The sequence below is a fragment of the Bufo bufo genome, chromosome 1 (genome assembly GCF_905171765.1).
Source record: "Bufo bufo chromosome 1, aBufBuf1.1, whole genome shotgun sequence".
NCBI lineage: Eukaryota > Metazoa > Chordata > Amphibia > Anura > Bufonidae > Bufo > Bufo bufo.
In genome coordinates this window covers 300,012,360-300,026,696 of record NC_053389.1, presented here as the reverse complement: position 1 = coordinate 300,026,696, position 14,337 = coordinate 300,012,360, and the positions used below count along the sequence as shown (strand labels likewise).

The 14,337-nt window shown below is 44.5% G+C and overlaps 1 protein-coding gene across 4 annotated transcripts in view; it reads right to left on the bottom strand.

Annotated features, from left to right (window-relative positions):
- Positions 1-14,337, bottom strand: part of LTC4S (leukotriene C4 synthase) — a 174,252-nt gene that overhangs the window by 29,189 nt on the left and 130,726 nt on the right. For 3 of the 4 annotated variants that reach the window (XM_040440946.1, XM_040440965.1, XM_040440956.1), the window contains exons 2-3: positions 13,845-13,982; positions 4,495-4,594 (exon numbers count right to left, since the gene is read on the bottom strand). In XM_040440946.1, the coding sequence (XP_040296880.1) occupies positions 4,495-4,594; positions 13,845-13,902 (158 nt within the window). In that variant the 5' untranslated portion in view covers positions 13,903-13,982. Of the gene's footprint in view, positions 1-4,494; positions 4,595-12,928; positions 13,102-13,844; positions 13,983-14,337 lie in introns of those variants that run through there. The other variant, XM_040440939.1, reaches the window with a different exon arrangement.

Sequence of the window (14,337 nt, the reverse complement as noted above, 5' to 3'; positions counted from 1 at the left end):
CTTCTCCCAGCTGCCACCTATTCACACTAATTGCCTCCCTTTATATTCCCTCCCATACTGCCTCACTTTGTGGTTTATACTACTTCCTGGATTGAAGTGATCACTGCTGGAGACTTCTGTTACTGCTTGTTCAGATAAGTCCTTTCTGGTATTGTGTTTTTTTGCTGGCTTGATTCTAGGTGACCCTGACTCCCTCCGTATTAAGTGCAGGGAGCCGGTGGTCGTGTCCCCTCACTATTATAGGGTTTTCAGGTGTCATACAGTCTAGGAACGAGGGCATGCAATCGTCTACCTCTGAGACCTTTTGTATGTGCTTAGCAGTCAGGGTGAGCTCTTAGGGTTTTACAGGGGTCACCTTTATGCTCCTTAGTTTGGGATCAAGCCAGTCGGATGTTTATCCATAACTTCCAGCTATCTGCTATATCATCCGTGACATTATAAACCGCCATTACCGTCTTAAGCATGGATCCGGTTTCAGCCTTGATTGACCGCATGCAGGGTCTTTCACTGGAGGTAGCAGATCTCCGTAAAACTGTGTCTCAGTTTCAGGTGACCGGTTCTGCTTGCGTTCATGGAGTTTGTTCAGAGCCTAAGATCTCGCTTTCGGATAGGTTCTGCGGGGTTAGTGAGAATTTTGTTCGCTTTAGAGAGGCTTGCAAACTCCATTTTCGCCTACTTCCCCATTCCTCTGGTGATGAGGAGCAGAGGGTGGGGATCATCATCTCGCTGCTCAGGGATAACGCTCAGTCTTGGGCCTTTTCGCTGCCGGTGGGGGCACGGCCTCTCCGATCAGTGGATGAATTTTTTGTAGCCCTGGGGCAGATATATGATGACCCGGATCGTATTGCTCTGGCTGAATCTAAACTGCGTCTTTTATGCCAGGGTAAACAGTCCGCAGAGATATATTGTTCTGAATTTCGGAGATGGGCAGCTGATACTGGTTGGAACGATGCTGCACTCCGAAGTCAATTTTGCCATAGTCTTTCGGAGGGATTGAAAGATGCATTTGCGTTTCATGAGAGACCTGCCTCGTTGGACTCTGCCATGTCTCTAGCTGTCCGTATTGACAGGCGTCTTAGAGAGAGAGAGGAGAGACCACTCCTTCATGTCATATTCAGTCCAAGGACAGTGGGGCGGTCTCAGTGCGCAGGGGCCTCAGTCTCTCTCAATCCCCTCTGAGCAGGAGGCCATGCAGCTGGGTTTGCTTGCCTCTGATAGTAGAGGATTCAGCTCTCAGAGGAGGGTTTATTTCTCTTGTGGGGGAATAAATCATTTGGCTAACGTTTGCCCCTCTAGGAGATTCAGGGAGCTTTCTGAGGGTAATAAAGAAACAAAAAGAAAAAAACCCTCTAAAAACTTTCCATTTGCTACTATTGGCAAGGTTGATGCAGAAATTGAAGGTTTGCCGTTTGCTTGTAGTTCCCGTTTTGTCCTACCTGCCAGGTAGGAGATTTTTGTAGATAGTGGAGCAGCTGTCAATCTCATTGATAATCAATTTGCTATAACACATGGTTTCCAGGTATGCACTTTGGAAAAGGGTATACCTGTTTTTGCTATCGATTCCGCTCCACTTTCTCAAAAATCGTTAAAGGGCATAGTTCACAATATCCGTTTGACTGTGGGTGATGCTTATGTTGAGGATATGTCATGTTTCATCCTAAGCGGATTACCTACCACTCTAGTGTTGGGGCTACCCTGGCTCACTAAACATAACCCCACCATTGATTGGCATGCAAGGCAAATAAATGGTTGGAGTGACTTTTGCAGAGAGAATTGCCTCACGGCGTCCCTTTCAGAGGTTTCTACCAAGACTGTACCATATTTTCTCTCTGAATTTTCGGATGTGTTTTCCGAGAGTGGTGTCCAGGAACTGCCCCCACACCGGGAGTACGATTGCCCTATTAATCTCATCCCAGGCGCCGAGCTGGCAAAATCTCGTTTATACAATCTCTCCCAACCTGAAAGAGTCGCTATGCGTACTTATATCTCTGAGAGCCTGAGAAAGGGACACATCCGACCCTCGAAGTCACCTGTTGCCGCTGTTTTTTTTTTTTGTTAAGAAAAAAGATGGTTCTTTAAGACCTTGTCTGGATTTCAGGGAGCTGAACTGTATCACAATTCGTGACCCATATCTGCTTCCTCTTTTTTTCAAAGTTGGATTTAAGAGGGGCATACAATCTAGTCGGGGTCAGGGAAGGGGACGAATGGAAGACGGACTTCAATACCCCTGAGGGTCATTTCGAGAATTTGGTTATGCCCTTTGGTTTGATGAATGCTCCGGCCGTCTTCCAAGATTTTGTGAACAGCATTTTTTATCATGTAATGGGGAAATTTGTACTGGTGTATCTAGATGACATTTTGATTTTTTCTCCTGATTTCAAAACTCATAGGGACCACTTACGTCAGGTCTTGCTCATTCTGCGGGAGAATAAATTGTACTCTAAACTGGAAAAATGTGTGTTTGCGGTTCCGGAGATTCAATTTCTTGGTTTTCTTCTCTCCGCTTTGCTTTTCGCATGGACCCTGAGAAGGTCCGCGCTGTGCTTGATTGGGAGCTCCCTGAGAATCAGAAGGTGCTGATGCGGTTTTTGGGTTTTGCCAATTATTACAGAAAGTTCATTTTGAATTATTCCTCTGTTGTTAAGCCACTCACTGATATGACTAAAAAGGGGGTAGATTTTTCTTCCTGGTCGGTAGATGCACTTAAGGCCTTTTCTAGTATCAAGGAGAGTTTTGCTTCCGCTCCCATTTTGGTACAGCCTGATGTCTCTCTACCTTTTGTTGAGGTGGACGCTTCTGAGGTGGGTGTGGGTACGGTCTTATCTCAGGGTCCTTCTCCTGCCAAATGGCGACCGTGTGCCTTTTTCTCAAGGAAACTCTTCTCCGCAGAGAGAAATTATGATGTGGGAGATAGGGAGTTGTTGGCCATCAAATTAGCTTTTGAGGAATGGCACCATTGGCTAGAGGGAGCCAGACACCCTATTACCGTGTTTACCGACCATAAGAATCTGGCCTACTTGGAATCAGCCAAGCGTCTGAACCCGAGACAGGCCAGATGGTCTTTATTCTTTTCTAGATTTAATTTTGTTGTCACGTTCCGCCCTGGGGTTAAAAATGTGAAGGCTGATGCCCTGTCACGTTGTTTTCCGGGAGGGGGGAACTTTGAAGACCCGGGTCCTATTTTGGTTGAAGGGGTGGTCGTCTCTGCTCTTTATCCTGATTTGGAGGCAGAGGTTCAGGCAGCCCAGGCAGAGGCTCCTGATCTTTGTCCTCCTGGGAGGTTGTTTGTGCCTCTCGCTTTACGACACAAGGTTTTTAAGGAGCACCACGATACTGTCCTTGCTGGGCACCCGGGGAGTAGAGCCACAGTGGATCTCATTGCTCGGAGATTCTGGTGGCCGGCTCTTCGTAAGACGGTTGAGGGTTTTGTGGCAGCCTGCGAGACCTGCGCTCGTGCCAAGGTCCCTCATTCACGGCCATCGGGTTCTCTCCTCCCGTTACCAATTCCTTCCCGTCCTTGGACGCATCTGTCCATGGACTTCATTACGGACCTGCCTCGTTCCTCGGGGAAGACTGTGATTCTGGTAGTAGTGGACCGTTTTAGCAAAATGGCGCATTTCATTCCCTTTCCTGGGTTACCCAATGCTAAGACGCTGGCGCAAGCATTTGTTGATCACATTGTCAAATTGCATGGCATTCCTACAGACATCGTTTCTGATAGGGGCACGCAATTTGTTTCCAGATTCTGGAAGGCCTTCTGTTCTCGCTTGGGGGTTCGGTTGTCGTTCTCTTCTGCTTTTCACCTGCAGTCGAATGGTCAGACCGAACGCGTCAATCAGAATCTGGAGACATATCTGCGCTGTTTTGTGGCAGAGAATCAGGAGGATTGGTGTCCTTTTTTGTCCCTTGCTGAGTTTGCTTTAAATAACCGTCGCCAGGAGTCCTCTGATAAGTCACCATTTTTTGGTGCATATGGGTTTCATCCGCAGTTTGGGACATTCTACACCAGCTCACTTGCTAATGTAGATTTCAGCTCTGGTGCACAGTCCTACACATATGCGGCAAAAATATTAAAATAAGTGACACCTCTGATACAAGCAACAGAAAGATTAAGACCTGCATGTAAAATGCCAGACTTAATAAATGTTCCCCATAATGATTTTAATGAGATTTTTAATGAAAGAGAGTGTGAAGAGAAAATTAATTGTGAAGATAAATTTTTGCAGAAACTGTGCAATATTTGTCCATAAGCTGTGTTTGGTCTTACAGTTCAGCCCCCTGCACTTGAGTAATGATGAGGTGCAATAAAAGACACAGCACACAGATAGTTACTTAAAATAGGCAACCCATTTCTATTGGTTGTGAAGGTGGACCTTGCCTTTAAACTACACTTGATTGGCACAGGACTGGTGGAAGTGAGTGAAGTACAAGGCTTGTACAGGTAAGTGTAATTTTGCAATTTTTTAGCATTTTTTGCAGAAAACAGCTACTTACTGGGCCCGAAAAACTCTTTCAAACTCTGGGGGCCCTGACGTACAAGGAGGAGAGATGCTGTACTTCCTCCGGGCTGCAATCACCTGCAAGGAAAAATATGCTACAAAAAACACAAAAAAAAATAATCAAGAGCAATTAGTGCAATTTTAATAATGTGCTTATAGAATAACTCTAAAGTATCACTATTCAATACTAACCAGGAAAACTCCCGGTAAAAAATGAAATACAACCTGGTCAGCATGAACATTATATAGAAGATTACTCAAATTACTCACGTTATGTCATATATATCAGGACTCACATATGTTGGCAACTGCATAGAGAATATTGTAAAAAAGAAGTTTTCTCATCTGAGAATGAAGGGGCCACAGCATTGGTTAGGCACTGAGTCAATTTCAAAGTTTTTCCCTGCCCAGTGGCACTAATGGTGACCGGCTGCAGACAAACTACAGCAATGGTGATACAGTGATAGTAAAAGTGATAGTTGAAAGTTTGTGAATCCTTCACAATTTTCTATATTTCTACATAAACTGACCTAAAACTACATCACATTTTCACACAAGTCCTAAAAGTAGATAATAGTGTTGATCAAGCACCAAAGTGCTCGGGTGCTCTAGTAGAACACTTTGGGATGCTCGGGTGCTCTACAGAGCACCCGAGCACAATGGAAGTCAATGGGAGAACCCGAGCATTAAACCAGGCACCCCCTGCTCAGAAGAGAGAAGGATGTCTGGTTCAGTTGCGTAGAGTGGGGTGGGCCAGGGGGGCCGTTGCCTCGGGCGCCAGACTGCAGGGGGGCGCTGGCCGCTTACGCAAAAAATCTGTGAACTGAATGAGTTTTGCTCTGCTCTGCTGCGATTAATCACCAGGGCGCGCACGGCAGTATGAAGCTCCGCCCACCTTCCGGGCAGGAAAGACACTGCGGAGCCGTTGCAAGAAGAAGACGATGGCTGCCGCAGTGTGCCGCTTCAGGACTCCACAGGCAGCCTGAATGAGCATCGAGAGACACTGACAGTGAGTCAGTCAGTGTCACAGTAAAGGTGACAGCTCCCTGAGTGTTAGGTGTGGGGTGACCAGGCGGGCAGGCGGTATATGAAGGGGTAATACTGGTAGGCCTGGTATATGGACAGAAGAGATGGCATCCTCTGGGTAGCATTGTCTCTGGTCATCCTTCACCAGCACCCTGACTGCCACCTGCTTAGCCTGGCTCTCATGGCACGTCACTGCCTGCTGCTTGGCTATCAGCAGCGAGTGAAAGTCAGTGTCACAGTGTGACTGAGTCACTCCCTGAGTGTTAGATGTGGGGTGAGTCCCACATCTAACACTCAGGTAGTTATTCAGCCACACTGTGACACTGACTTTCACTCGCTGCTGATAGCAGCCTCCCCCTCTGTACTGCTGTCTTCGCTCGGCTTGCCACCTTCACCTCCTCTTCCACTTCCTCACTCTGGTCATCCTCCTGACTTGTTGACCTAACAAGAACCTCACTTATTGACAACTGTGTCTCATCCTCATCATCAACCTCTTGAGACACTAATTGCCGTTGACTTATTGGCAACTGTGTCTCATCATCATCATCCACCTTGTGAAACACTATTTGCCGTTCCCCACCGTCATCTTCTTCTGACTGTGGATGCTCAAGAGTTGGGGAATCAGTGCACAAGATCTCCTCATGTCCCTCTTCAAGCGGGCTTGGCGAAAGGCCCAAATCAAGGACTGGCGATGAAAAGAGCTCCTCAGAAGATCTGAGTGTGGGATCACTTGTTTGCCAAGACTCACCATAGTGGGAGGAAGGAGGATCAGGGTGAGGATTCTGTTGACCAGACTCTTGGCTACTGAGACTGGACTTTGTGGAAGACAGGGTGGTGCTTAACTGACTGGAAGCATTATCTGCTGCAATCCAACCGACCACCCGGTCGCACTAGTGTGACTTCGAGAGTGGTGTCCTGCGCCGCCCTGCAAACTGGGACAGGGAGTGATGCGCTCTGCCCTTAGAGCAGTGTAACATGAAACCAGCCGAACTCAAGCTGTGTCCAGGGCTGAGTGGAAGCTGTGGAGCGGAATCCTCAGAAGCAATAACAGAAACAGAGCCCAGGACCGCAGCAGTGAAATGGGAAGCACCGGCCACAGGTCACCACTGAGTGCGGCGCCTGGGACCGCGACGATAGGCGGGGGAACAGCGGGGTACAGCAGCCGCTGTTACACTCAGTTATGGACACCATGGCAACATTGACCAATCAGATGGAGAATATTGCCAACTGGTTCAGGATCTAGCAGAGAGGGTCCATTAGCAAGAGTCCCACCAGACCAGTCCCCTGTTGTTACAGCTCCGTCACCTGTAGAACCTAAGGTTAAGTTCCCTGACCACAACTCTGGTGACTGTAAAAATTTTGTAACCTTCCGTGAGAGCTCTAAACTTTTTTTTTGCCTTAGGTCACACTCTTCGGGTATGAAAGCTCAGAGGATGGGCATCAGTATGTCCCTGGGCATATTCGTTATCGTCCAACTCTCCTGAATTATTTTCTGTTGACCGTTTCTTTTCCACTCTTAGTATCCTGTATGATAAGCCAGACAGGGCAGCAGAAGCCAACCTCTTTCTATACGTCAGGGCAGATGACCTGTGGAAGATTACTGCTCTGAATTCCATAAGTGGTGTACTGCCTCTGGCTGGAATGACCCAGGTCTTAGATCACAGTTTAGACAAGGCCTTTCTGATACTCTGAAAGACCTTCTAGTTAGGGTCCATTCACACGTCCGCAATACTGTTCTGCATTTTGCGGAACAGAATTGCGGACCCATTCATTTCTATGGGGCCGCACAATGTGCTGCCCGGATCCGGAAATGCGGACAAGATTAGGCATATTCTATTATAGTGCAGGCGATGCGCGGTCCTCAAAATGCGGAACGCACATTGCCAGTGTCCATGTTTTGCGGATCCGCAAAATACATACGGATGTGTGAATGTACCCTTAGTCATCCCACCCCAGGTTCGCTAGACGAGGCTATGTCCCTAGCTATTCGACCTGACAGACGTCTTAGGTCACGTAATCGGGAAAGATCAGTCCTTGTCCATCCTTCTTCTCTTTACTCGGTCCTTCAAACCTCGGTGTCCAAATCGCGAGTATAGTCCGCGGAGCCCATGCAAGTGGGTACTGTGTCCTTTCAGCAGCGAAAGGAACATTGCCAAAAGAATAGTCTGTGCTTCTACTGCAGCAGCCCTGCTTATCAACAGTGATCCTGTCCATCTACACTGAAGGCGGAAAACTTCAACATCTGAGTAATGATCGAGGAGGTCATTCAGACACAAAGGTATTTCCTGAAAAATCTGCTAGAGTTCTTTTGCCTATTAATTTATCTTCACTGGGAAGGTTACTTTCTGGTTTTGCTTTTGTTGATTCAGGGAGTGCAGCAAGTTTTGCTAATTTTAGTTTTCTGTCTGCTTTGGGTCTCGTGGTAGGTAGACTACCGGAACCAATTCCGGTGTCTGAGGTGGATACTACTCCATTAGCCGGTGGGTATATTGAGTATAAAACCATTGATTTGGTTATGAAGGGTCTATTCATTCTGAAAGATGTTTATTATATTTCAGGAATAACTTGTCTACTGATGTCATTTTGGGAATACCCTGGTTGAAAGCACATAGTCCAGTGTTTCACTGGAGTTATGGGGAGTTAACTAAATAGGGTCCTCAGTGCTTGAATCATTGTTTATCTGTCCAGCTCTCTGGTCTGGAACTAGAGGAGGGACCAGTACCTGAGTTCATCAAGGACTATCAGGATGTGTTCTCCAAAGAGGCTTCTGAAGTTTTGCCCTCTAATTAGGATTATGATTGCACCATTGAACTAGTCCCTGGTATGAAACTTCCCTTTGATTACAAGGAACTTACTAAAATCATGATCCGGAACAAGTACCCTCTTCCTCTCATTCCTGATCTATTCATTCAAATTGTTGGGGCTCAGTGGTTCACAAAAATTTATCTTAGAGCAGCCTACAATTTGATCAGAATATCGGAGGGGGATGAATGGAAAGTAGCGTTCAATACCCCCAAAGGGCATTTTGAATACCTTGTGATGACCTTTGGGCTGTGTAACGCCCCAGCTGTGTTCAGGAATCTTGTTAATTATATTTAGAAAGTTCCTTGACAATATTTAGTTTTTACCCACGGATTGGTCGTCTCATGTTATACATGTGAGTAAAGTCCTCCAAGAATTAAGAGACCATAAATTGTTTGCGAAATTAAGTAAATGTGAATTTGCTGTAAGTCTCCTTCCTTGCTTATATCCTGTCACCCCACAATTTTTGTATGGATCCCGGTGACAGCCATAGTTGTTTGGGCCAGACCTACCTCTATCAACGCCCTTCAACAATTCCTCAGCTTTGCAAATTATAATAGAAAATTCATTAAAAAAATTTCAGTTATTGCCAAACCTTTGACTGGGTTAACCAGGAAAGGGGCGGATCTTCTCCATTGGTTTCCTGAGGCTCTGTCCGGCTTTGATACACTTAATGGTGCTTCATTCATGCACCTATACTCATTCACCCGGATATTACCAAACCATTCATTTTTGAGGTGTATGCTCTGAGGTAGGAATGGGTGTTGTGCTTTCCTCCGCCAAGAGGAATTATGATACTGCCCATCGAGAACTGTTGGCTGTCAAATGGGCCTTTGAAGAGCGCCACCACTTAGAAGGGGTTCACCACCAAATTAATGTACTTATGGTTCATAAGAACCCGATTTATCTGGATACTGCTAAACAATTGAATCCTAGGCAAGCACGATGGGCATTGTTCTTTACCCGGTTTAACTTTATTGTTACTTTTCGCCCTGGGTCCCGTAATGTGAAGGCAGATGCCTTATCACGTAGTTTTGGTACTTGTAATTCTATCAATAATGAACCTGGCAATATTCTTTCCCCTGGTGTTGTCACTGCTGCTTTTATTCTTCATCTTGCCACTGAAGTACAATGTTGTCAGAATTTGGCTCCTAGTAACCTTCCCTCTGGTAAACTGTTTGTTCCTCCAAATCTTCACCTTAAGGTTTTGGAGGAATCTCATTACTCTGTACTGGCAGGTCATGTGGTCTCCAGAGCCTATTGGTGGCCTACTTGGTCACAAGATGTTGTTGCCTTGGTCTCAGCATGTGATGTGTGTTAGGGCCAAGGTACACAGGAGATGTCCTATGGGTTTGCTTTGCTTCTTGCCCATTCCACAGAGACCCTGGATCCACATCTCAATGGATTTCATTACAGACCTTCCACAATCCTGGGAAAGATGGTTGTCTGGGTGGTTATTATAGGTTCTATAAGATGTGTCATCTGATTCCATTGAAGAAACTTCCTGACGACAAAGAACTGGCTACTTTGTTTGCCAACAATATTCTTAGATTACATGAGATCCCCTAATCCATTGTCTCAGATAAAGGTGTCCAGTTTGTCTTGAGATTCTGGGGACAGGTTAGGGGTCAAACTCTCCTTCTCATCTGCATTCCTTCCTGAGACAAATGGACAAACTAAAAGGGTCAACCAGGTTTTTGGGCAGTTTTTCAGATGCTTTGTTTCTGACTGTCAGAACAAGTGTATTAGCTTTTTTTTATCCCTAGCAGAATTTGCTACTAAAGGCTATGTATACCTTTTGGGGGCATTTTTTTTTTATTAGTGCATTGCACTGATTATGAGCTACAAATCATTTTTTTTTCAGTTGGTCTATAAAAAATATGGAGTTCTTTTTTTCTGTACAGAGCTGAGATGCTCTACAAGCAGAATCTGAATTTTCTCTATGCTCCATCAGAAAGGGAACTGATGGGCTCCTGATCTCTCCTCTCTGACTTTATAAACACTCATCAAAACTCAATCCTTATCTTACTGATAGGAATGTGGCTTAAATTAGTGTTTAAGACCTCTTAGTAATTTAGAGATAAGGATTATTAGATGACCTGCACAAAGTGAAAATGAAAGTATGATGCACACAGCTAGAAAAACAATTAAACCTTTGTGACAGAAGGGCTCAATATTTTTTAATAAAGACCAATTGAAGTCTGCTCCTCTAGTGGCATTTCACCTTTTTATTGAAGATATGGTTTTAATCCATGCTGTTCTTCAGTCTCTAGGTCAAATTCTGTGAATCCTGCATTGGATCCTATCGTGAATGATCTGTGCACAGTTTGGGCCCAGGCTCACAAGAGCCTGGAAAAAGCTTAAAGCATCCAATTTAAGCACGCTAATAAAAAGCAAAAGCGTTCTTTGGGTACGTTCTTGGGAGAATTAGTCTGGCTTTTTACAAAAAAATTGTGTCTGGTAAACTTGCTCCTAAGTTTACTGGACCATATAAAATCACGTCTGTTATAAACCAGGTATCTTTTCACCTTCAATTTAAATCCTCGTTCAAGATGCATGACCTTTTTCATACATAATTACAAGTACATTCCTCCTGTTATTCCTCCACCTAAACCTCCTGATCCAGTGGTAATTCTAGGCAAGGTTGAGTATAAGGTGGAGAAAATTCTTGACTCTTTGAGAATTCAGGGCTCTCTACAGTACCTAATTCATTGGCAGGGATATGGTGCTGTGGAGAGAACGTGGGTGTCGGCTCAGGATGTTCATGATCCTCGTTTAATAAGAAAGTTTCACCTCAAATTTCAATGCCTGCTCCCCATGTTGAGGGTCCGGTGGCCCCTTTTAAAAGGGGGAGTAATTTCACAAACTTCAAAAAATAAAAGGAGGGGCGCCCAACTATCTGAGTATTCTGGACAACAATAACAGATATACGTAGTTTATAGTTAAAATATCAGTAGAATGAATGCTATATGATGTCAGTGAAGTATCATTAAATTAACACCATGAAATACAGTATATATATATATATATATATATATATGGTACATATAAAAATAAATATCTGTAAATAACTGTCCTAATAACTAGTAGGAAGCAGGGTACACTGTCAGGTGGCCCTGTAAGGTAAGGTTCCGTTGGTATCACTTACAGCAATGTCAATGTCAAATCTTCCGGTGATACACTCCATATTGAATAGGTATATAATATAGCAATAATGGATAGTTGGTACGTTACCACCCGGCTAGTTGGCATCTGTTCGGCTTGTTGCTCTGCCGCCCAGACCTTCCACGGCGTCCCGTGTGGTCTCGCGGTCATAATGCGGCGTCCCACGTGACCCGGCGGCGTCTCACGTGACGGGGTAATGACCACGTGACCGACATGGCAGTGTCACATTATATTGTTTTTGTACTGCATTGTCCACCTGGTTCTGACCTATTTTTGTATGACTATCCCTTTGTGTTGTTTTGTTTCTTGGTGTTAATCTGTCTCTGCACCTTAGTAGACAGTTGCTGTACTGCTACCTACAAAGGAACCCAAGGTAACCTCTACACAAAGAGAGACCGTTCTGACATTAGCTAATGTTCATGTGACAGGAGGACATTGAACAACAATGGTGTGCATGGCAGGATTGCAAGAAGAAAGCCGTTCTCCAAAAAGAACATTGCTGCCTGTGTATGGTTTGCTAAAGATAACCTGGACAAGCCAGAAAGCTATTGGAACAATGTTTGTGGATGTATGAGATCAAAATAGAACCTTTTGGTTTAAATGAGGAGCTATGTTTGGAGAAAAAAAACACTGCATTCCAGTATAAAAAATCCTAACTGTAAAAGACGGTGGTAGTAGTATCACAGTTTGGGCCTGTTTTACTGCATCTGGGCCAGGATGGCTTACCAGCATTGATGGAACAATGAATTTTGAAATATACCAGCAAATGCTAAAGGAAAACATCAGGACATCCATCCATGGGCTGAATGTCACAAGACAATGACCCTAAGCACACAAATTGTTCTATCAAAGAATGGTTAAAGAATTAAGTTAGAACAGACAAAATATTTTGTTTGTAGGAATGGACTACAAATATCAAGCCAATGTGTAGGACTAATTAGCAATTACCAGAAATATTTAGTTGCAGTTATTGCTCCACAAGGTAGATACTGCAGATCCTGGAAGCATAGGTTCACATACTTTTGCTACTCACAGAAGTGGTACTAGATAATTTTTGTTAATAAATAAATGACCATGTCTAATATTTTGACTCATTTGCTTAATTTGGTTATCGTTATCTACTTTTAGGACTTGTATGAAACTGTGATATAGTTTTAGGTCAAATTAATGCAGAAATAGAGAACATTTTGAAGAGTTTACAAACTTTCAAGCACCACTGTACAATACTGTGTATTGTACCATATTCCAAGGCATGGCATCTCTGTCTGAGGTTCTGTAATAGAAGATACATGTATCTAGATTCAGTTCCTCCAAGGCCTTCCTTTTAAGTAACTTCAGCACAGAACTACAGTTCCCTGTACTTGTGACCAGTGTTGTACAGTGTGGACTGCACAAGTCTCTCTGCACAAAGTGTGTAACAATGGTAAGGAGCTTACACTGACTAACAGGGTATAGGGAAAGTAAAAAGAACAGTCCAGGGAGCATGCTTATCCTGTAGGCAAAGAAGGAGACCAGAAGTCCAGGATGTAGTTCCATCAAGCTGGACAAACATTTCACAGGCCTGAAGGGAAAACAGCTAAACTTTGTAGGAAAGTTCTTAATGTGGATTCTGAAACAATTTAAAATGTAAATGTTTCCTCCGGAGATGTTAGATTTAACTGTGATCATCAGTAAAATAAATATTTTCATGGACTGTATACTGAGACAATCAGGTGCAAAGTTTTGTTTTGGACAAGCCAAATTAGCTGTAGTTCTGATATTAATGTTAACTACTGGATTATTTAATCAGGGGGAGCAGGAAAGGGGATTTTCCACTACCACAGAAATAAACATTTTATTAAGGCTGAAACAGCTGCAGAGAAAAGCAAAGAGTAAACTAATAGCATAAAATATCAATGATATGTGTGATAACTATAAAATAACTTTGGTAAGGGTACTTTCACACTTGCGGCAGGACGGATCCGACAGGCTGTTCACCATGTCGGATCCGTCCTGCGGCTATTTCGCCGTGCCGCCGGACGGCCGCTCTGTCCCCATTGACTATAATGGGGACGGGGGCGGAGCTCTGGCGCAGCACGGCAGTGCACGGCGAAAGCCGCCGGACTAAAAAGCCTGACATGCAGTAATTTTAGTCCGACGGCCTTTCGCCGTGCACCGCCGTGCTGCGCCGGAGCTCCGCCCCCGTCCCCATTATAGTCAATGGGGACGGAGCGGCGGTCCGGCGGCACGGCGAAATAGCCGCAGGACGGATCCGACATGGTGAACAGCCTGTCAGATCCGTCCTGCCGCAAGTGTGAAAGTACCCTAAAACAAACAAGGAAAAAAACTGAATACAAAATATCCGAATTTTACCTTGTTCCAAAACACCAAGTAAGGTGACTGCACCCAATAGGACTACATTATGCAACATGGTGGTCTGAAGACACAAGGATTGCAGTGTTCTTTAAGGAAGACAATGTGAGATGGTTGTGAAAGTTTTCAATCTTCACGCTAAAAGATAAAAAATTATATAAAAATTAGGACTTGATCCGGAATGGTTGAAGGGCAAATTGAAACTAACTGTGCAATGTTTTTAAAACGGAGTTGAAAATAGGATAATAAACTGTGTATAACAGGGCTGGCCAACCTGAGGCTCTCCAGCTGTTGCAAAACTACAACTCCCAGCATGCCCAGACAGCCTACAGCTATCAGTCTACAGCATGGCATGGTGGGAATTGTAGTTTTACAACAGCTGGAGAGCCGTAGGTTGGCCAGGCCTGGTGTATAAAATCCGTTTGATTCCCAGAAGTGCTTGACATGCACAAGATGCTAATCGGCATGTTGAAAAATCTTTTAATATGAGAGC